The sequence below is a fragment of the Carya illinoinensis genome, chromosome 16, assembly GCF_018687715.1.
Source record: "Carya illinoinensis cultivar Pawnee chromosome 16, C.illinoinensisPawnee_v1, whole genome shotgun sequence".
Taxonomy (NCBI): Eukaryota; Viridiplantae; Streptophyta; class Magnoliopsida; order Fagales; family Juglandaceae; genus Carya; species Carya illinoinensis.
Window position 1 is genome coordinate 28,481,853 of NC_056767.1, and position 22,054 is coordinate 28,503,906.

General features: G+C 36.1%; 2 protein-coding genes across 3 annotated transcripts; one reads left to right on the top strand and one right to left on the bottom strand.

Annotated features, from left to right (window-relative positions):
- The first annotated feature begins 2,699 nt into the window (after positions 1-2,699).
- LOC122298623 (AUGMIN subunit 8-like) lies at positions 2,700-12,200 on the top strand. Of its 2 annotated transcripts, none has more exons than XM_043108454.1 (7): positions 2,700-3,064; positions 4,543-6,008; positions 7,678-7,797; positions 8,842-8,958; positions 9,044-9,133; positions 10,297-10,404; positions 11,672-12,200. In XM_043108454.1, the coding sequence occupies exons 2-7, from the start codon at positions 4,686-4,688 to the stop codon at positions 11,789-11,791; spliced, it is 1,878 nt and encodes a 625-aa protein (XP_042964388.1). In that variant the 5' UTR covers positions 2,700-3,064; positions 4,543-4,685; the 3' UTR covers positions 11,792-12,200. The 2 variants fall into 2 exon arrangements, with proteins under 2 accessions (XP_042964388.1, XP_042964389.1); XM_043108455.1 differs by having other exon boundaries at positions 2,706-3,064; positions 11,675-12,200.
- A 1,508-nt stretch (positions 12,201-13,708) lies between these two features.
- On the bottom strand, positions 13,709-19,938 carry LOC122298622 (cellulose synthase A catalytic subunit 7 [UDP-forming]). The gene is made up of 13 exons (XM_043108453.1): positions 19,767-19,938; positions 19,445-19,640; positions 19,119-19,318; positions 18,879-18,978; positions 18,185-18,311; positions 17,774-18,040; positions 16,627-16,972; positions 16,274-16,537; positions 15,953-16,165; positions 15,642-15,852; positions 15,348-15,544; positions 14,897-15,250; positions 13,709-14,581 (listed from the first exon to the last, which is right to left on the bottom strand). Exons 1-13 carry the CDS (start codon positions 19,839-19,841, stop codon positions 14,000-14,002), a joined length of 3,132 nt encoding a protein of 1,043 aa, XP_042964387.1. The 5' UTR covers positions 19,842-19,938; the 3' UTR covers positions 13,709-13,999.
- Positions 19,939-22,054: the final 2,116 nt, after the last annotated feature.

A 22,054-nucleotide genomic window follows, 5' to 3' on the forward strand; every position in this document is an offset into this window, starting at 1 on the left:
TGAAATCTATTATATTTAGAAAAAAAAATATAAATAATAATATATATTTTTTAAATAAACTAATGTAGCAAGCTTCTACATCAGTAATATTATTGTTGCTATACAAAAAAAGTTAGTTTGATTACACAAAACTAAACTATATCATCTCATCTCATATAATCATTATAATTTTTTTTAAATTTCACATAAAATATAATAAACAATTTAATGTTTTCAAATTTCAAAACAAAAATTATATTATAACAATATTTTATTTAATTTTTAACAAAATATTTCTTCTTATCTTATCTAAATTGTATAACTAAATGTGGCCAATTTACATGTTCATTCAATGAATTGAGAGAGAGATCATGAAATCAATGGACATTTTATCTCAATATTTATTTGTAAACTTACACTCTTTGTATTTGAGAGTTTTGTAAACCCATATCATTTTTTTCATCCCATCTTTTTTATAACTATAAATGGTTAAATCCCCCAAAAAAAAATAAAAAATAAAAAAAATAAAAAAAGGCTATTGAGGATTAGAACGAAGTTGTTGAAAGTTGAAAGGGTAAAAAGTGCCAGCTAGACAAGACAAAGAGATGATTGGTGCTAGCTAGAGGAGAGAATTTTCATGCAACGATGGTGACAGACGATAATGCCAAAGTTCATAAAGACTAGTTATGGAGTCTCATCCTTTTAAAAAAAAAAAAAAGGTTATGGAGTCTCTTGCCCAATATTCTGAAGTATTTCATTCACAAGCTGGGGATCATTACAATGTTATAATTAGGATGAAAATTCATGACTTTCTTAATTGATCTATTTTCTTAGTGACTTTATAAAAAAAAAAACACACATACACATAATTTGGATTATTAATATTCTACCTTTTATAGGACGTACGTTGTTCAATATATAATTTCTTAATTTTAACAAAATTTTATATACAGTTATTTTTACATATTTCATTATACATTTTACTAATGTAATTAGCTACATCACTTTTTTTAATATAAAATAATTATTTTGACCAATTATATTAATGAAGTGTATAAAAAATACGTAAAAGTAACTGTATATAACATAATTCGTCTAATAAATTGGTCATAACCCTTGTTAATTAGTTCATGAGTTGTGGTTTTGATATGGTTTGTCAATCGGATCAAGATATAGCGGTTGGATACCACTATCCACCGATGTATTTTTAATGAAAAATAATATTTATAATCATAAAATGCATAAACGTTACGTGTGAAAATAAGTACGCACTGCTTGCATAATTTAGAACTGTATTTAGCATTATTCAAAATTTTAATTCCTTTTTTATTCTTAACTTAATTATAAAAGACCAATATGTTTCCAAATAAAATAAAAGAAAAGACTAGATAGATATTTGGCCATGGAGACGACAGTAATTATGGCAAATCCCTTCTCTCCGGCGGTTAGGGGGTTGGAGTTGTTTAATTAGGATGTTAGGAATGAGAGTGATAGAATGTAATTGTGGGACTGTGTATTATTTAGTGTCATTTTTTTTAGAAAAATATTATTTATAATTTTATAATACACAAATTTCACGTACTTCTTTTAAAAAATCAGATAAATTTAAAATTCACATAAAAAATAATTTTTTAATAATAAATTTCAATTGTTTTTTTTTTAAATACACAAAATACTATATCTAGTATTACCTAATAAACCTTAGATAAAGATATTGATAATGTAGAATATGAACAAGAAGTTATCCTTAATTATTATTTTTTTGAAAATGTACCTAATTAATAAGATCTCTTCGGCTTTACATTATCTGTTGTGGCTTTACGATTTGTATCATTTTGAAAGTTAAAATCCAACAAAATGATTGTTATTGAATGGAGATATAGTTTAACTATGGAGATTTTATAAAATTAAATCCATAAATTATCGTGGTTTAATGAATGTATCATATGAAATCACGTCACTTTATAAATTAATTAATCTATATTAATGTAAGATGTAATCATAAATTGTGTAAGCGTTACACACATTTTTTGAAAAAAATGAAATTTATTATTAAAAAAATTAATTTTTTATATAAGTTCTATATTTATTCACATTTAAAAAAAACTATGATATTTGCGTACTTTATGATTGCAATTATTATTTCTCATTAAATATTATCATAGACCAACAAAAACAAAACCAAATTTTGGATTTTTCTTTTTCAAAAAATAAAATAATACAGCTAAGAAGCCGGACTCAATTTTAAAAAAGAAAAAAAAAACTCTATGTGTAGTTATTTTTGCATACTTCTTATGCATTCCGCTAACATAATTGGTTGCCTCATATGTTTAATAGAAAATGCTTGTTTTGACTAATCACATTTGAGTTTTGCTACATACAAGCAAAGTCGCGTTCTAATCTGCTTGCCAATACTGATTCCTTCATACTTAAAATTTAAATTAATACTATTTTTAATAAAATTTACTTTTTGACTAATCACGTTAAATTGGTGCGCAGATTAGTAGATTAGTACATAATTATGTTTGTAACTGAATTTTTTCTTAATTAAATGAGTAAAAAATATGTAAAAATAATTGTATATAGCAGAATTATAATTTAAAAAAAAAAATTCTAGAAAAAATATTTTCAATTTATTTGTCGTAAAAGAGTGCTTTAAGTTAAGTAAGCGTAAATACAAGTAGGTGGCGCGAAAAGAACGTCGTCGTCCATCGACTGTCTTTCTCTCCCTCCCAAAGTCCCAACTGATTCAAACCGTTTTTTATTTTTCAATTTATTTTATTTTTATTTTTCCTATAAGTCTTATCTATCGCTTCCTCCTTCCTCCTCTCTGTATGACATAGAATATACTCTCCGCCGGAAAACCTAATCTTCGACCAAAGCCCGGCGATTCTTCCAAAATTTTCGGCGATCCGCTGATCCCTGTTCGTGTCGTTCCGATCCTATTCACGAAGAGATCCAATTCTTTAATATTATTGGTAATTTTTTGGTGGTTTGGTTTTTTTTTGATGAATTTGCTATTGAGCGTTTCCGAATTCGAAGTTGGAGGAGACTGTCTGCGCATAGGTTCTTTGATTTGGTAAAGGTGAGAAAATAATTTCTTTCTTGAATTTGAAATCTCAGTTTGTTCTGATTCCTCCTACAGATGGAGATCGCTTTGATGTTATCAATTTGAAGTGAAAAACAACTAACGAAAAGTGATCGATCTGATTTCACCGGTTTTGTTCTGAATTTTCCATATTTTCCTTTTTCGGATTGAATTGAAAAATAATCTTTAACTAAAAAAATTATTTTTTTAGTTAAAGATGTCAGAATAGATTTTTGTTTCTGTTTTGGATATAATATATCTGAAAGTTTTATCAGAGATATTCAATGAACTCTCTCTCTCTCTCTCTCAGTGGTACACTGTAAGCGTGTCTTCAAAACAAGAGTCAGGGAACCTGTCAAGCACATCAGAATTCAGAAAACTCTTTGTTTTACCTTCGTTTCATCGATTTCCGTTCCTAAATCTCGCAGTCGGGCAATTCGTTAAAAAAAAAAATATATATTGTCGATCTGTGGGTACTTCTCTTGAGTTAATCAAATCATGCAAATATACGAATATCGATGGTCTTATTTATCATTTTTAATGTTATTTTTTTGCTTAAATTGTTTTCTTTAATTGCAATTCTGTAGATTTTAAATTGGGATGAACAATGATCTTCCTTCCACGTGGGCTTCCATTGTATCTTTTCATTCCCTAAGAACACTAGCACCTGCAAGGTTGCAAGTTCAAAACTTCTATTCTGCTATTCAAAGAATACAAACAAAATACATAATTCACTGATGTTTTGTCTTAAAAAAAATGAAGAAATAGATTTTTTTCCTAAATACTAATTAATAATTGGTAAAGTAATTTAGCAATTCATCTCTGAGTGTCATGGTTGATCGCTAAGATAATTGTGTGTTTCTACTTATAAAATGAGTGAGGAAGAGTAGGAGAATTGTTTTTAGTTTCCTTTTGTTTTTCTCATTTTGGGTGCAAGTTTTGAAATCAGTTTCATTGAACTGATTTGGCGTCGTGTTGTGTTGGGTTGTGTTTTGAGTGAAAACCCATTTTCCAGCCCAGCCGACCATGGCACTCCCGTGAGAGAGACAAAAGGAAAAAAAATATTAATAAAAGAATCACACTGCTTATCCTGCGCACCCATGGCCTTCCATCGCTTTTCCTACACTCACTACTACCTCAGTCTACTCCCTGGTCTCCTCAATTTCCCAAGGGGACCCCTCCCCTGCAAATTCAAACATCTGATGGTAACCGTCACTGCACGTTGTAGCACCGTCCGCAAATTTTTGTGACCCCGTTTGTATCCTATGTTGCTCTCTCACTCTTTAACCGCTTTGTCACGCCCTGATCTGCTTGGATTTGGGCTTACTTTGATGAAAGAACAAGACCCATCTACGTTTATTAGCTGTGATTCTCGAACTCATTCTCTTTCAGATCTGGGTCTCTGTAAAGATGTATACTTCTGAATTTTGCATTTATTAGTATCTTTCTTGCTTTTGGCTGTGCATGGGTGGCAGATTGATTGCAGAGAAAAGGATCTTTCTTTTTGAGCAGCCGGTGTTATTTCTTTGAATTTTGCGGTACATGAATGCCGAGGCTGTCGAGTATGGTTTAGTTATGTGAAGATTTGTTTCAATGTGGTCTAATTTGTTTAGCGTGGATGGATATATATGAGTCACATCAAGCATTGCGGAAGCTCTCGGCGGTGGACACATCAAGACCACCGTTGGTTCCGGCTGAAAAGAATAATGCAGTCACGGCCCGCCGATCTCGGACGAGGGAAGTTAGTTCTAGGTACAAGTCGCCATCTCCTGCAAGGCCTTCCACACCCCGGCGTTGCCCTTCTCCAAACCTCACCAGAACATTGTCTACGACCCCCTCCTCCCCTTTGGTACCTAAGAGAGCGCAATCTGCCGAGAGGAAGCGGCCCTCTACACCACCTTCCCCATCTCGGCCATCCACACCTGTCCATGACTCGGCAGTTGATATACAATTGTCATCCAGAAGGATGGGGAATGGTCGGTCACCAGAGAGTTTATGGCCTTCCACGATGCGTAGTTTGACCGTTTCATTTCAATCTGATAGCATATCAATTCCTATTGGTAAGAAGGAAAAGCCCGTAAATGCTTCTTCAGACCGTGCTCTCCGGCCGTCATTAAATGTGGCACATAAGCAGGCAGAAACACCTACCGTTCCACGCAAACCTACGCCGGAGAGGAAAAGGAGTCCTCTTAAAGGAAAGAATGTGCCTGATCAGTCGGAGAATTCTAGACCAGTCGAAGGTTCACATACCCGATTGATAGATCAGCGTCGATGGCCAAGTAGAATTGGCGGGAAGGTATCTTCCAATACGTTGACTAAAAGTGTGGATCTTGGTGACAGAACCGTCAGGGCTTTAAGTACCCCAGTTCTGGGAACTGGACTATCTCTGCTGAGGAGAACACCGACATCTGATGGTGTAGGTAAACCATTAAAAAGATCTGCTAGTGATGCCACGAGACTATTATCACTAGACGGGAGTGCTGGAGTAGGATTGGAGGTGAATTCAAATGATGATAACCCACTGCAGGTATTTGGACTTCACAAGTCTCTTTCTACAAGTTTATCAGATAGAATAAGATCAATCACGCCTGCTGTAAGATCTCAGTCTTTGCCCAGTTCTAGATCACAGCCCCCATCTCCTTGTAAGACCTCAGCGGTGTCGCCCTCATTTAGTAGAGGTGTCAGTCCATCGCGGTCAAGACCATCAACTCCTCCTGGTGGAATTATTCCATCTCGGATTCGGTCATCCAATTCTTCCACGCAATCCAACAGCACTACATCTGTGCTCAGTTTTATTGCGGATGTTAAGAAAGGAAAAAGAGGTACAAGCTACATAGAAGATGCTCATCAGCTGCGGCTGCTATATAATAGATTTTTGCAATGGCGATTTGCAAATGCAAGAGCAGAGGCTGTACTTCATATTCAGAAAGTAATAGCAGAGGTAAAAAATTATGATCTCTGTGGGATTAACAAACTTTTATTTATATATGATGCAGGTCTTATGATTTTTCCATATGTTTTATTTGCCTATAGTTGTTATCTGTATTCAAGTATCATATCTAGGTTTTGAAAGATAATTTTGACGACTTATATACCGGTACACACATACGCAGTCACATATATGTATACACACTTGCTCTCATGTAAATTCGCCTCATATTCTCTTGGTCAATGACTTGCAGTCCATAGTGGTTCACATGCACTCACGCTATGTGTGTGTGTAAAATCAAAAGAAGACGATACCATGTTATTATTGTTTGGAGAAATATCGTAGTTACAGCTTACAATACTTTGGTGGTTACAAGAGATATAGCATAAAGCCCAAAATCAAGATATAATATTAGCAAAGAACCTACAAAACAATCCATTACAAAACAAGATTATAGGATAACAGTAATGGGAGAATTTAAGCCTAAATTCCATAACAACAGGAATATAACACCTAGACCCCAAACTCCACCCTCATATTCCTTCCACTGCAACTGGGGGATATGACATCCATCAACCACCAAAAGTCCCCCCCATCTCCCTTTGAATTTCATGATGAGATATAGTTCCCAACTCCCGAGTAACACCCCTTGCACCAATTTTTCCCAAAGTAGAAGCCACTTAGTTTACCTCCCTAAATACATCTCATATGAACTGCGAGATTGCTACTAACAAAAAAAATCTTCTCCCAAATGTCCCTTGATCACCTAGGGCATGCACACACTTCCTTTCCACCAATTAATCACAATTTGTGAATTGGACTCAAGTTGACTCTCTCTCTCAAGTTCAACTTCATGTAAAGTTGCAAACCATCCCAAATAACTCTTACTTCCACCATGGTATTAGTACCTTCACCATAACTTGAAAAACCAGCTTCAAATTTTCCTTAAGCATATCTAATCACCCCAGCCCTCTACAATTCACCGGAACAAAGTACATTTCACATCTGAGACTACACAGCAATCATATTTTGAGGCCATCTGGATATTAATCTGTTGTATTCTTCTATTAAAATCCAAAAAAGTAAATTAAGCTTTCCACATCAAAATGGAAATTTTGGTAGGGGCAAGTCTGCTCGACACCCATTTTCTTCAATTCAGTTTTGTATGCGACATGATGTTATGCCAAGCAGATTTGATGAAAAAAATGCCATTGGTAGCTGCAGTCCAAACTGGTTGATCCTTTCCCTCCCTAATCCAAAAATACTTTGTCATGATCGTTTCTGCAAGGTTCTCCCCAACTAGTTATTGGAGATGGGGTTCATTCCATCTAGTAGGGGACAAGATTTTAATGACCTGAATTTCCTTCTGCCTGTTGATATTATCCCTTTTATCTGCAAGAATTTCCAAACAGACCAATTTTCAAACCTATAGGACACATGCCCTTTCATAATGAAAGAACAACAAAACCGTTCAAATACGTGACATTTGTGCTGAATGGTTTTATCAAATATGTTTTACCAATCACTGAAATGCTTTCAATGATAGTTATGTAGTGCCATATCATCTTCATTTGTTAAGCATTGATTTTGATGCTGAATATAATTCTCTTTCATATCATATGTTAACATTTTTTGTAAGTATGTGTTAACGTTTATCAAAAAACTCTGTTTGATGGTGCAGAGAACTCTATTCAACGTTCAGAACAACATGCTAGATCTGTGGGATTCGGTAATCATGAAAAGGATCAATCTCCAACAACTGAAGCTAGATCTAAAGCTGAACTCAATTTTGAATGATCAAGTACTGCCTCTTGCTCTTTTAGGTTTTATCATGTTATGTATAACTTATATTCAATCCAATAGACCACTTTTTTATTGTGTTGCAAACATTATAATTTTCATTTCTTTATTATGTTCTTTTCAAAAGACACGGCACGATGATACGGGTAGAGTCTATATTTTCTTGTGTTTCTACATAAAGCATGGGATATCATTGTGGACAGTCAACCTCTAGGGGTTGCCTCAAGTGCTAAAGACCTTAGTCTTGGTGGTGTGCTTCCTCCAAGGTCCAAGGTTCCAATCCCACTGGGTGCAAACAATCTCTAGAGGCTATTGAACTAGGGGGTTTTCTCCTTGAATTACTAGAGGTGTACTTGCGGGAAACTCCTTGCCAAGAGCCTATGCAAACAGAAGGAATTAGTTGGGACGTTGTTCTTGGACACCCGGTGCCAATAAAGAAAAGTTGTGGACAATCCACTCTTTACTTGCGTATATACTAGCAGAATCACAACCACACAGCTAGAACCTTTACCCATTTTACAAGATAAGAGACTGTAAGCCAGTAAGATGCAGTTAGCAAAATTAGTGTTGAAGTTGCCTACCAGTCCTCAATGCAAGAAAGATTTAGTTGTACAAGATACATAGAGATTAGATGCATTAAGATTTCATCCAGATGTGACATGTTCAAAATCATGATCTGATCCTGAATAAACAACGGGAGTCATATCCAATAAATTTGCCAAATTAACTCAGGCCTTAGGGCTCATATCATGGAAAATAAAAAAAAATTCATCCTCTAAGCACAGATCTTTTTTTTTTTTTTTAATTTTTATTTTATTTTTATACAACCTCTAAGTACAGATCTTATGGAATAGGAACTATGTCAGAGTTCCATTAGAAGAAAAGATGGCCTAACCTTCTCTTGAAGACACAATCTTACCTTTTTCATGTTATCTCTGATTCTGATTGGGATGGACTGAATTCACTTTTTTGAGCATGCAAGATTAAGTACCTGATCTCAACAAATGCCTTTTCTAAGTGCTCGAATGTACCATGATTGATTCAGATGGTCTACCTCGACGATTGGGCTCTAATTGAAAGAAATCATATTGATTCTTTATCTGGGGCACTGGAAGATTTAGAGGCAAGCACTGTTCGTCTTCCAGTAACATCAGGGGCATGGGTATGTCAAGGTCATAAAAATTCATTGCATTTGATTTGTGGGAAGAGTGCTCTTTGCCATCATTTTTGGCTTTTTACTTTTACAGGCAGATATTGAATCTCTGGAGGTTGCTATTTGCTCAGCTGTTGATGTGATGCAGGCGATGGGAACCTCTATAGGCTCTATGCTCTCAAGGGTGAGATTTTTGTTGATGTGATTGTATCTTGCTTATACTGGGCATGTGCATTGTAGAAATATATTTAACTGCCCCAACTTCTCTTTGTTTCTCAACCAGTCTCATTTTCACTCAAGTGGTTTATCATATATGTGTGTGGGATAATGTGTAGTTTGAAAAATAGATGAAGGTATTATGTACAAAAAATTTTATGCGCCTCACGCTGCGACTTTTTGTTTTCCTCCAACAAAGTTTGTATGCTAGGGGCTGTTGTAGTCAGTAGAGAAGGTCAATGGACAAGATCTTCATTTTCTTGCCATCTTCATTATTTCTTCTAGGATGAGAGCACACGTGTCTAATTATATTTAAGCTTTTCATACACATTTTAAATTTTAGGACTGTGCTGCTTCAATTTCTGTTTTCCTCCATTTTTTATAAACCTGAGATCTACCTCAACAGCATTTCATACTTTTACCACTTGAGCAATGCCTAAGCAGCTAGACGTGCTACCCCATTGTTTAAAAGTAATGCGGACTATTGTGTTAATGATGCTTTCTTTTTTTGATAAGTAAAAAGATTATATTAATAGGAATAGGCATAGACTTATAATAAATAAATAAATAAATAATAGGAATAGGCATAGCCCAAGTACACGAGAGGTAACACCTAGTGAAGAGGAAGAGATAGATTCAAGAAAATCATGAAAATAATAAATGGGTCTAGCCCATAGGAATAAAGTATTAACAAAGAACAATCTATTCTCCTCTAGTGAGCGTTCCCTACCTTTAAAATTCCTATCATTACGTTCCTTCCATATGAACGTTGGAATACAAATAGGAACCATCTTCCACAAAGTTGTAATTTGGGAATACCACCAATATTCCTCCAGCTGGCCAGAAGCTTGACCACACTAGCAGGCATAACCCAAGCTAGCTCCAATCTTCTTACGACATGATCCCATAACGCCCTGGCAACCTCACAATGGAGTAGCAGATAATCCATCCTCTTCACTCTTTCTGTTCATACAACATCGGTCAACAACAATCACCCGATGTTTCCGTCGGGACAACCTACAGAAATGCTTCATACTTGTATAAAAAAATTAATATGCTTTATTTCCAACAACTTTGCACAATGCTTAATTCTGGATTCTCAATACCACCTCTTAAATTCATGTGTTGTAGGTGGAGGGCATGAACAGTCTGGTTTTTGAACTTGCTGTCATGGCGGCACAGGAGAAAGCTTCGATTGATGAATGTGAAGAACTGTTGACTTCAATGGCAGCTATGCAGGTGAGACAATGATATAAGCTTGCTGGCACAAAAGTGCCACTTCTTTTGTGGTGAAAAGATTATTTCCACTGTTTTATTTTAAAGTTGCAACATTACACTTGAATGCTGTCAAAAATCAACTTTAGTGTTTTAAGACCTAATTTCTGAAAATCACACCTGAAGATTCGGATTGCATTGAAGAATTATTTTAAACTTGACACTTGGACTCATGAGATGGGCAGCTTGTTTTTGGCTTATTTTTCCTTGATTCAAGCGAGTTTAACTTTCTTCTAATTCTTGTTACACTTTACCTCTCTGTTTGCTCTTGATTGCTTTTCACTTTTTGAAACTTCAAATATTTACATCTTTGGAGGGAATAAGAAGGCAGGTTGGAGAGAGGAGCGGTCCAGGGCTTCTGACTTTAAGGACACTTTCTATTGATTTTGTTTCTTCTCTTTCTTCTCCTAGACACGCAATATTTTATTCCCAGACCAATTCCACCAAGCCCTTTTTATCGTGAACCTAGTTTGAGGATTTATGTCAAACTGTTAACTGATTACATGGTGTGCAGACCATGCACCCATTTGAAAATTATTTGTAACTGAAGAATTCGTGTTGTGAGAGACTTCATTGGTAGTTAGAAAAAAACCCCCCTTTCCCATCAATCACCCACGCTCTTTATTTTTATATAAAGCAAAAAGAAATGACCAATAGATAGAAGAACTACCCAAAACCAAGGAAGCAAGGGATATGGGGGAAAGGACTAAATTGAAAAAAAAAAACTAATAAACAATTATTCTCAGAAGCAATGGAATACTATTTTATGCAAATGATGTGATCTAAAAAGTTTTGAACATATATCACCTTGGAAATGGTGGATCAGGTCCGGCTGGTCCAAACTCAGTTTCATAGTAACTGCAAAACATGTATTATAGTTTTACTACTTGCGTGGTTGAACGCCTGTCAGTTTGTTATGTAAAAGGGTAGTTTACAACATGACTTTATAGCTTAACTTTCCAATAATTTAGGCATTCAAAATATTAGTTGTTTGGGGGCAATTAATGCCTACTGTCAGTTTCTTCATTTCTCTCCCCTTGTCCATAACTTCTGGTCCAGTTCAGTTCAGGTCTTCAAATCTCCAAATCTTGTCCTGGGAATTTCTTTCTGCACCTACTGTAAATTTAGTAAAACTTGTAGCTTGAATTATTTCTGGTGCTTTTAAAAAAATGTTGTACTTGTTCCTCAACAATTCATTCATTGCATAATTTCTGAGTATTTTGGACTGAAGCAGGTAGAGGAACACAGCCTTCAGACAAATCTCATACAATTGGAACAAGATTTGGAGAAGGGTAACAGCCAATCTTGGCAATCAAGACACCCCCATGACCCTGACCAGCTGCTAAGCTAACAACAACTTACCCGTTCGTCACTTCAGCAGATTCAAGTCACCATCTGCTCGGTTCAATGTGAATGTAAATTATTTTTTATTTTTTTATTTTTATTTCTTAAATTTTTGGTGAGAAATCTTTTTATGTATTTTTTTTTCTCATTTTTTTCCTCTTTTCTCAACAAAAGAGTTACTGGCACGATCCTTCCACTTGTAATGTTTGTATAATGAAAATGAAGAGAAAATGCAAAGGAAGTGGAAAAAAAAAAATATGGAAATTTACAGTAGAAGTAAAGTTGAAAGGGGGTGAAAATAGAACAGAAAGTGCTGTAGAAGCTCATATCTTGTCGTGTATGTATGGATGCAGTTTTACGAAGTTCAAATTTTGATAAGCAAGCACAATGGATTTGCACTTGCAGATCTCAGTAAATATGAACTGTGAAATGGGTATAACCCTACTGAAAAAATAATGACCTTTAGATACAATATATAATTAATGGCCATAGTTTCACTCCTAACTTGTAATTTCAAAGCTGTCAATGCAAAAGCATTTCCCATAATTTTGGCTTGAATGAGCATATATCACTATCCTGCCTAGCTATATTGAAGTAAGAAATGAAAAATGCCCGATTTCCTCTTTGCATGCTCAAGTTACCCTCTTCAAAGTATGAGCCAGGGTTTGCTTCACTGACTTGTAATATGATATTATCATTCTCAGTCATACTGGCTAAATACAATGAAAACCATGTAAAATATGGCAAATCAGTTTTTATGACTGGGACGACATCCTTGTTCGGGCTGGACAATCGAACTGAGGCATTGAAATGTATAGAGAAAGTGCCGCTTGAGCCAGGTGCCACTGTCTGGGGTGCATTTCTAGGTGCTTGCATGATTCTCGAAGACACAAACCTAGCCTGTGTGGCTTCCGACAAACTATATGAATTGGACCCAGAAAATGTTGGGTGCATTCCGAATCGCTAGTAGTGGAGAAAAGAACATTGGCAGAGACTCCTTGGTGCACTCTAATTGAGGTTGGTGAGACAGCACGTGTCTACATCTGGTGATCGGTTCCATGCTCAAGTAACTGCAATCTACAAAATGCTAGAGAAGTTGACCGGAAAGATGAGAGAGGCTGGATTTTAATCACCGTCACTGCTATGCATGATAAGCAGGAGGAAGAGAACTGTGCAGGCAGGAATCTGACTCCAAGGTGTCTGTTCATGGTGGCAGCACAAGTCTGACGTCATTTGGACAGTGAGGGACGCATGGGACTTAGCAAAGGCCTTTACTAACCACATGGTTATTCAGGTATGCCATGCTTACAGCCAAGTCAATCAGGTGGCAGATGGATTAGCGAAAATTAGAGAGCTAAGGGGCAGTCAACTGATATCTTGGCGATTCAAGACCTTCCTCGTGAAGTTAAGGGGATGTTGCAACTGGATGCATTGGGCCTTCCATATTTACATTGTAAATGAGGTGTTGATTAGTTGGGATTTTCTTGTATTGCCACGGTATTCCTTCATCATAAGTGAGGGCTACTAATAAAATGGGGCCTCGTCCTCTTTTTGGGGACAAAAAAAAATGCAGGAGGAAGAGAAGGATGTAATAACCAAGGTGCATAATGAGAAGTTGGCCATTGTATTTGTTTTCATCTATACTGAACCTAGAACTGAGATCAGTATCACTAGGAACCTCCGAGTTGAGATTGCCATAACGCGACTAAATTTATGTCCAAGATTATAGAGAGAATTATTGTGTTTAGAGATGCTAATAGATTTCATCATTTCAAGGATGGCATCTGTTCTTGTTGAGACTCTGGTGAAAAGATTGTTTTCTACACTTGGCAAGGTAATGTAGATGGAACAAGCATCTAGCTTTCCCAAGTTGTCAGTTTTTGGTAATTGGAGATTATAATGTATCAGTTTAGGAGAGTTCATGTAGTTGGAGGGTGTAAGTGTATTCTCCCCAAGCTTTGTTACTGAGAATATAATAAACAAGGAAACACTCAACTTTCTGATGCATGAACTGTGAATGAATTTCACCGTTTTTGCAAAAGTATAGTAAGCAACATTTTCTTTGCTTCACTTACAAAACTGGGTACCTAATATTTTTACAGCACATAAAATCTCACATGTTCTTTATTCAATCTTCTGCACCCCTTTGTAGGTTCATACACCATACTCATAAAAACCAGATTTTTGTCACACATCTTCTAGAAATGTGAAGATTTTAGCAATTAATTCCACATTGCTTGGTGTCAGGTCCCTTGGTTTTCATCACAAATGGATCAATGCGGACCCATAGCAAGGAGAAGATGGAAGCCAAAAGGATTGACCATATGACAACAATGGTCGGTGTCCGGTTCTGCCGCCCCATCAGACCTTTAAGGAATGGGTAGAGATGGACAATCACCCAGAAGGAAAAGAAGAGCTTGCCAAATAGAGGTCCCCACGATTGGTACCCATTGTTTATGGCGTCTGAGATACCAGCTACCACTCCAACAATGTTGATGATTAAGATAGTGGTTGGAGGGATTAGAAGTGTTGTCCATTTGAAGGCATATAATTCTCCAAAATCCTCATCATCTGTTGCCTTGGATGTGACAGTGAAGTTGGTGTCAATTCCGGCCAAAACCTTTAGGAGACCTTGCACAACAGCAAAGAGATGTGCTGACACACCACCAATGACCCAAAATTGTTCATTTCTCCACCATTCCTCAATGCTAACTCCGCTCCATCTCAGCTCGAGAATGCCAGTAGCAAAGATCGACATGAACAAGGCAATGAAGAGGAGACTCGCAAGAGTGCTTATCTGGATTATGGAAAATTTAGGAATGATAACATGAGAATAATCTTATCGGCTGACACAGCAAAAACGCTTGGAACTTCTGTAAACTATACATTTTTATTTATGTTTTCCAATTTTTATAGGATTAAGGAATATATCCATTTCTCTCAGAGTATCATGTTTGGGACTAAAGTGCTTCTTAACTTATCTAAAGAAATGGTTATAATTCATGCAATGTTATGTTCCATTGTTTGAGGTTAAGAAACTTTATAATCATCTTGAGTCCAAAATCACATAATTATCATCTTTCAATGTAAAGAATGGCAGTTATAATATTACCGGTGGCATGATGAACTTATCGGTGAGCAAGCAGATGGCAGGGAGGGTACAGTATGCAAGGAGGGGTAAGGAGGTGAAGGGATAAACAGTTGTGTTGGCATAGGCAAATCTCTCGAGCCACTTGAGCTTCCCTTCCTTGTAGCCATACCAGACAGGACAGTGGTGGCTGAAAAAAATCTCAATGGAACCAAGTGCCCACCGAAGCACCTGGTTGAGCCGATCTGACAAGTTGATTGGAGCTGTACCCTTAAATGCAGGTCTCTTTGGCATACAGTATATGGACCTCCAACCACGGCAATGCATCTTGAAACCTGTGAGGATATCCTCTGTGATAGATCCATAAATCCAGCCAAGCTGCACCATTCAAAAGTAGTGACAAAAACTGGTTATACACATTAGAAATTTTTTAAGGGAAATCTGGAGGCACATTGAATAGAGTTGTTAACATTACCTCAAGACCCCATTCTGTTTTGTCTTCATAGCCACAACTGATTACATGAATGGCTTCTTTGAGCAGGGCTGCTGGACTTGAGGAAGGAGGCACACCACCCTGTTCCATTAAGGTTGAAGTAACAAAAATTGCAGACTGTCCAAATCTCTGTTCGAAATTCATCTGGGACATGAGCAGCTCCTTGTCATCATCCATTCCTACTCAAACAAGGAAGTATGTGGAGATAAGATATATGGTAGGGAGCAATATTGCATACAAAAGATATAATTAAACAAGACAAAGATCTCCAATAACCTTGTAGACTTGGTTCCTCTATATTTGCCCCGTCCTTGGCATATTTTTGCTTCTTGCGGCGTCCAAAACATGGGCAGCAGTCACAGCTTACCATCTTTGGGCGCTTAGGACCTTTTGGAGGTTCATAGCCATATAGAGCTTGCCTTCTGAAAACGCATCCTGTGCCCACATATACAGGACCTTGAAGTCCATCGAGACCTTTCATGTTAATCTGCAAAAGAAAAGGAGTTAAAGAACATTATTTCTACTGTTATTAAAACAAACCAGTAAACAAGAACCATTGCTATGGTGAGATTCTAACACTGACTTACATCAAAGAAGACTGTGTTTCTGTTGGCATAACGATCATTCCTATCAATACCATCGAATCTTTGAGGGAATTGGACATAGCAAACCTTTTTTCCAATCTGGGTGTCCATCAAGAAACACATGGCCTCTCGAGCAGCTTTGCTGTTGTTAATATAGTGATCACAATCCAAGTTCAGCATGAAAGGAGCATTGGTAAGCACAGCAGAGACCCGAATCTGTAAATTAACGGAGTATTAAAAGAAGCATAAAAACAGAAGTTTATAAAGGTGAGGAAGTTTTAATTGAATAGAAGGCAGAGGGTGCTTGAAAGTTTAAACTCTTACCAAAGCATTCATGGCACCGGCTTTCTTGTGGTGTGAAAAACCAGGCCTTTTCTCACGAGAAACATAGACAAGACGAGGAAGCTCATTTCCTTCAACATCAAGACCTCCACTCTGACCAAGAAAGACCTGAATCATACCAGGGTGATCCTTAGTATTGTTTCCAGGCCATGGTGTCCCATCTTGCATGATCCACCCTTCTGGAGGAACCTTTGTGGCTTTAGCCACAAGGGCATTTATCCTAACCTTGAATTCTTCATATTCTCTCTGTCAAGCACCACAAATCCAGCATATATTATGTAAAGTTGCTTATAAATACTTTTTCAGGGAATGGCATTAATGGAGTTGGTACAAACCTTCATAGCTCGACGCTCCTTGACAAATGTAGGCTGGACCTTGTCCTTAAGATAATCAATCTTCTCGGAGAAGTACATCTCAGGGGCTCGAGGCTCTATCAAGAACTTCTTACAGAAAGGTACCCATTTCCGAGAAAATTCTGCAGTTTCAGACAAGGCTTCAAACGTGAGCATGGAAGCACCATCATCTGATATGTAGCATGAGATCTTATCAACCGGGTAGTCCATGGCCAAGATTGAAAGGATTGTGTTGGCTGTAACAAGAGGAGGTTCCTTCATGGGATCCACCGTACTGACGAAGACATCTACTGGAGCCAGTTGATTTGGTTCGCCTTCCCTCTCATACCTGTGTCAGTTTTTAGTATACCTCAGAATCGAACTTCTGGAGACATTTAACAGAAGAATTTAAATGTCAAAGTTCTTTGAAGTCTTAAATGTAATCCTTAAGCCCAAAGGAACATTGTCCTTTGGTTCAGGGTGATTTTGCAGTCCTGTACTGGCAAAAATCCACATGATATGCTCTACAAATTACACCTGTAGCTATTTGATTGGAGCAGCACATTCTTCAGTCACATATGCCATGGATCCTATTCAACTCAACTTCCAATAACCCATCAGTGTCAATTTAGTCCTGGTTTGGGACTTCATTATACAATAAAATATGGAGTATTTTTTTTTTTATAATTTTACATTATGTTAACAAATGAAATAATCAAATATTCTATACTTCACACAAATGTTTACTATTTATTTCAAACTTGAAATGGAGGGATTGCCACCAGAATGATGTCTACTGGATTATCAAGAACTGCTTTCCTATGGGGAGAGTTATAGGCTTTTAGGCGTCAAGTTCTTTATTTTGTGAAAAAAATCGGCAAAAAGAACCGCTACAAGTACTTGTGTCAAACCCGTTGAGGCTCGTCTTCTTTCTCTTTTTCATTTCACTTTAGCCTTTTAATAAACAACTTGGAAAATAGTATATATACTAGGCTCTGTTACAGAACTTTTGGAAGAGAGAATCTGTTGATACTGAAAAGAGTTTACCAAAAAGTCAGCTGCTCTACCTTCAAACAGTTTCTACAAAGCACAAGTAATTATGTAGTTCTAAGTTATATATATATATACACTTGAATACAAATCGGTATACCTGAGAGAGAGACGATCAAGGTAGGTTTCACGATCAATGGGGAACCATTTCGGGAACTGATCAAGGATCCATGAAATTGCAAACCAAATTTCACATATCACAGATGTTAACCAGAGCCCAAAGGCATCATGCACCGGATTCATTAGTCTATATCGGAGGAAAGCAGCCAAAACAACAAGCCGGGCCACGATCACCATCCGATAAGGATTGATTTTGCTAGAAGCAATAGGTACTTTTCTTGAGAGAGGCTGCCTAGCTTCATCTATCCTGCATGATCATCATGATCAGTTATATAACGTATTATTTTTAAATATTTGGATTATTTATCCTGCATATATGGGTGCAATTTCTCGACAAGGATTTGTATGAACAAGTCTTTGAATAAATGGAGTTGGAAGATTTGGTACGCACATGGACTTGTCAGGGTCATAGTCGTCCGGTTCAGGGCCCCCCAGGTTGCCTTGCTGCATTTTCCAGTCATCCATCCTCTCTTTCCAACCATCCTCTTTCTTTTGATCATGATCCCACCTTGCACTTCCTGCAATATTTTGCAAGAAAAGCTACTTCTTCTCAGAAAGCATAAATTTTTTCATCTCATTTGAAAGTTTAGAATAAAAACTTCAATCAATAAAAGTAGAAAGAAAGGTGACTCTGAGGCCTGGACTTCAGAAATTTTAGCATTATCAATTTATCAGGGGTGTAGCACCCAACCAATTAGTTTTGCCAAAAGATAGTATAGACTTCGCTCTGCTTTTTGAGTTGAGGAGTTGCATGAAATATAAGTTCAGCTCAATAAATATTCTAGGAATCACTTTGTGATCATGTTAGAAGAAAACTGTTTCGTTTTGGCTAGTTATATCTTAAAATGATTATTTTCTGTTAAAATAAGTTTGTTTTGGTCTTAAATAGTTATTCTCATCACATATAATTCGTCACAAATAATCATTTTTCTTGTGGTAATGTATGATCTCTCTCCTACTTAAATCTCGATCAAATTCAGACAAGAACTTTGAGAAGATCTTGATTCGGGTTTCTCATATGGATCGCAAGAAAGTTACAAAGATCCTACAAATAGTGGGATTCTGGGAAGAGTGGTGATACCTACCAGATTCAGAAACTGGATATGGGTGCACTCGTTTATGCAACGAAGAAGATAGCGCGTTCTCTCCATGCGCATGAGATGATATAGAAAATTCACCGCTCACCTGCATGCGTGCATGCAAACAGTTTTTTCACTTGTTTATAGTACTGTTTGATCGAAATTTATCTGATATCTGAGCAAAACGCAACAAGCTTGGATTCATTTTAAGCATTTCAACGATAACCATGAGCTTTTTTTCCTTACCGGTCGCGATCTAGAACCAGAAATAATCGGGGGGAAGTGGGCATTTTCATCATCTTCTGGGCCCCTTCCATAGCTCATCTTACCATGAAGCATCGCTTCTGCAATCTGGTTATGCTTGTTGCGCTCATCCTCGATTTTGAATTCGTGCTCAATGTCATCAACATCCTCTTCATCATCATCTCCCTCAACCCTCGGACTCCCTTCACAATATTATTTCCAAAATATTGAAAAACAGATTTAAAAAAAAAAAAAAAACAATATAAGTTTGCTGTCTTCTTTGCCATTGTAATTTGTAAACTTAACACGTTGTGCATGTTTTGCAATACCTTTGAGACGCTTGTATCTGGTCCTGCACTGAGGACAAAGCTGGCTCCCTTCTCTCCTCTCATACTCATAGCATGGTCGGCACACCGGAAAACCGCACTCATTGCAGGCCACAAACAGGTCTCCATCCACTGTAAGCCCCACGTCATCGCCACAAATCTCACAGACTTGGCCATCCAAGTTCCTCAAAGGCTTGTGCTGCAACAAAACCACAAAAACCAAGATACATATACATTAGCCACGTACGTAGATATACAAACTGACTAAAACCAAAACTTCTTTGCTCCATGTTTGTAATTACTGATCTCTCGATGGCTAATTTACCTCTTCATGGCCATGAATGACAACGAGCTCGTTGCGGTTGTGAGACCCAGCAACAAGTCCGGCGCTGGCTTCCATGGTGGCCGGTGGTGGTGTGGGATCAGAAAGATGAGCTGAAAGTGAGGTGGTGAAGGGAGGATGGCTTTCTTTTTTATGAATGAAGGGGTCGGAGGTCATAAGAGCTTTAGTTCCTGATCTCTCACCTAATGCGTCCACATAAGGGTGGTGGTGTACATTGTTGTTGGTTGCAGGGTCTCCATTGCCATGAAGTGAAGCTTCCTCTATTTTTCAACTACCGTCTATGTCTTCACCGCCAGGCTTTTTCCAACGACCACCTAGCTACTAGATCAATATGTCCATTTTGTTTAGATCGATCGGATGGTTTTAAAAAAATAATAATAATAAATTGCTTTTGTTTCATTAATTTATATATATTATACACATAAATCACATTATGCAATGTATTGAATGTGCACCAGACTAATCATGATTTATCGGTACTCCATATGGCATATATGTATCTCCGGCCATCTTAAGTGGTTTTTGGAAGATCAATCTAATTGATGTAGAAGTAGTACTAGGTTGTGTTGTTGACAAATTAATAGTAGTGAGAAGGATAATCATTCGGATGGTTCAAAACTTTTAAGGTTTGATATGAATGCAAAACTTGTGAAAAGGCATGTATTTAGTATGCTTCTTTGTTTAACAGATAAATTAAGTAGCTTCTATTGGTACGTTCAAGAAGACTTACTTTGAGATAGAAATATGGAAAATTCTATATATCACACTATCATTTCATTCTCGTCCTATTATATAAGGTGTGACATATTTATCACCATTAGATAATTTCTTATTAAATGATTTTTTACCATCCAATAATAATAATAGTGAAATAAAAATAAGATGAGAATATAGAGTGTACGTAGCATTATTCCAAAAATATATGTATGCCCCATAACAAGAGATTTCATAAAAGGGAGAATGTAAAGAAAAATGATTATTTGCAAAAAGTTATTTACCATAAAAATGAATGTTTATGATGAGAATTGACTCATTTTGATAAGAAATGATAATTTTCGTCGCAAATAACTAATTACTTGTAAACTTTTTTCTTGTACCAAGCTGCTTAATTAGCTAGTGATCTTGTTGCCTAACATACCCACAAATACGATGAACCTCAAATGAACGGAAAATTTAATTACATTACATATATATATATATATATATATATATATATATATATATATATATGTTTTCATCTAAGACCATTTTATCTCAATATATATATATATATATATATATTGTGAAAAATGGCTTTAGATAGTGAGATATATAAAATGGTCTTAGATGAAAAGTGAAATTTAAATAAAATATTATTATAATATTATTTTTTAATATTATTATTATTTTAAAATTTGAAAAAGTTGAACTGTTTGTTATATTTTATGTATGAATTTGAAAAAGTTATAATGATGAGATGAAATGAAATACTTTTACCATCCAAAGAGGATCTTAATTAATCTAATAAAACTGAAGTCCCACTTGATTTTTTTGTTTCCAAACATTTTGCTGCTTATTTCAAGAAAAAATTTCAAAAAATAGAAGAATATAATCTTGTATTCTTAGTATCAACCTAAAAAAAAATCTCTCTCTCTCTCTCTCTCTCTCTCTTCTTTTTTCCATCTCTTTTTAATTTCGGCACCCAATTTTTAAGAGACCATAAGTCTCATGACTCTATACATCTTTCTCTAGTTTATTTAAACACTTGTATATATATTTGTCTCTCTCTACCAATCTTTTATTTTATTTTATTTAAATATTCTTCTTTCTTTTCTTTTATTATTTTGTTTTGTATTCTTTTCAGAAATACAAAACATCACACTCACCTTTCTTTTTCAAATCGAAGTTTTATATATAAAAGATTTTTTAAAATATATATATATATATATTTATATCTAGCCTTACTACGTACGTAAGTACTGGCTAATGAACCAGTATACAGAAGCCACAATGTTTCTTTGTTTAATGAGCTAGTTTGATGATGAGGCTGATTTTAATGGCTTTTTAGCCTAATTTTGGATTAATTAATGCTGATGTGGATGTTGCTCTTAAAGATTAATGCATCCTCGAACCAAGTCTTGGAGTTCATGCAATGCTGCAGAAAGTCCAAACATGATCAGTTGAAACTAGAGACTGTTTGCTCTCATTAATTGCTCAAGATCATTAACTCCTGAACATGAGCATAATTCGAGATATAAATTTCTCTAAAATTTTACTTTTGTTAATTTTGA

What these genes read in the sequence shown, in the direction of transcription:
- LOC122298622 (XM_043108453.1), bottom strand. Translation starts at nt 19,841, where the DNA reads ATGGAAGCCAGCGCCGGACTTGTTGCTGGGTCTCACAACCGCAACGAG. An exon ending in TCATTCATGGCCATGAAGAG is followed by an intron (nt 19,641 to 19,766) that starts GTAAATTAGCCA and finishes GTTTTGTTGCAG; the next exon opens with CACAAGCCTTTGAGGAACTT. An exon ending in GAAACACAGTCTTCTTTGAT is followed by an intron (nt 15,853 to 15,952) that starts GTAAGTCAGTGT and finishes TTTCTTTTGCAG; the next exon opens with ATTAACATGAAAGGTCTCGA.
- LOC122298623 (XM_043108454.1), top strand. Translation starts at nt 4,686, where the DNA reads ATGGATATATATGAGTCACATCAAGCATTGCGGAAGCTCTCGGCGGTG. An exon ending in TTCAGAAAGTAATAGCAGAG is followed by an intron (nt 6,009 to 7,677) that starts GTAAAAAATTAT and finishes TTGATGGTGCAG; the next exon opens with AGAACTCTATTCAACGTTCA. An exon ending in CAGTAACATCAGGGGCATGG is followed by an intron (nt 8,959 to 9,043) that starts GTATGTCAAGGT and finishes TTACTTTTACAG; the next exon opens with GCAGATATTGAATCTCTGGA.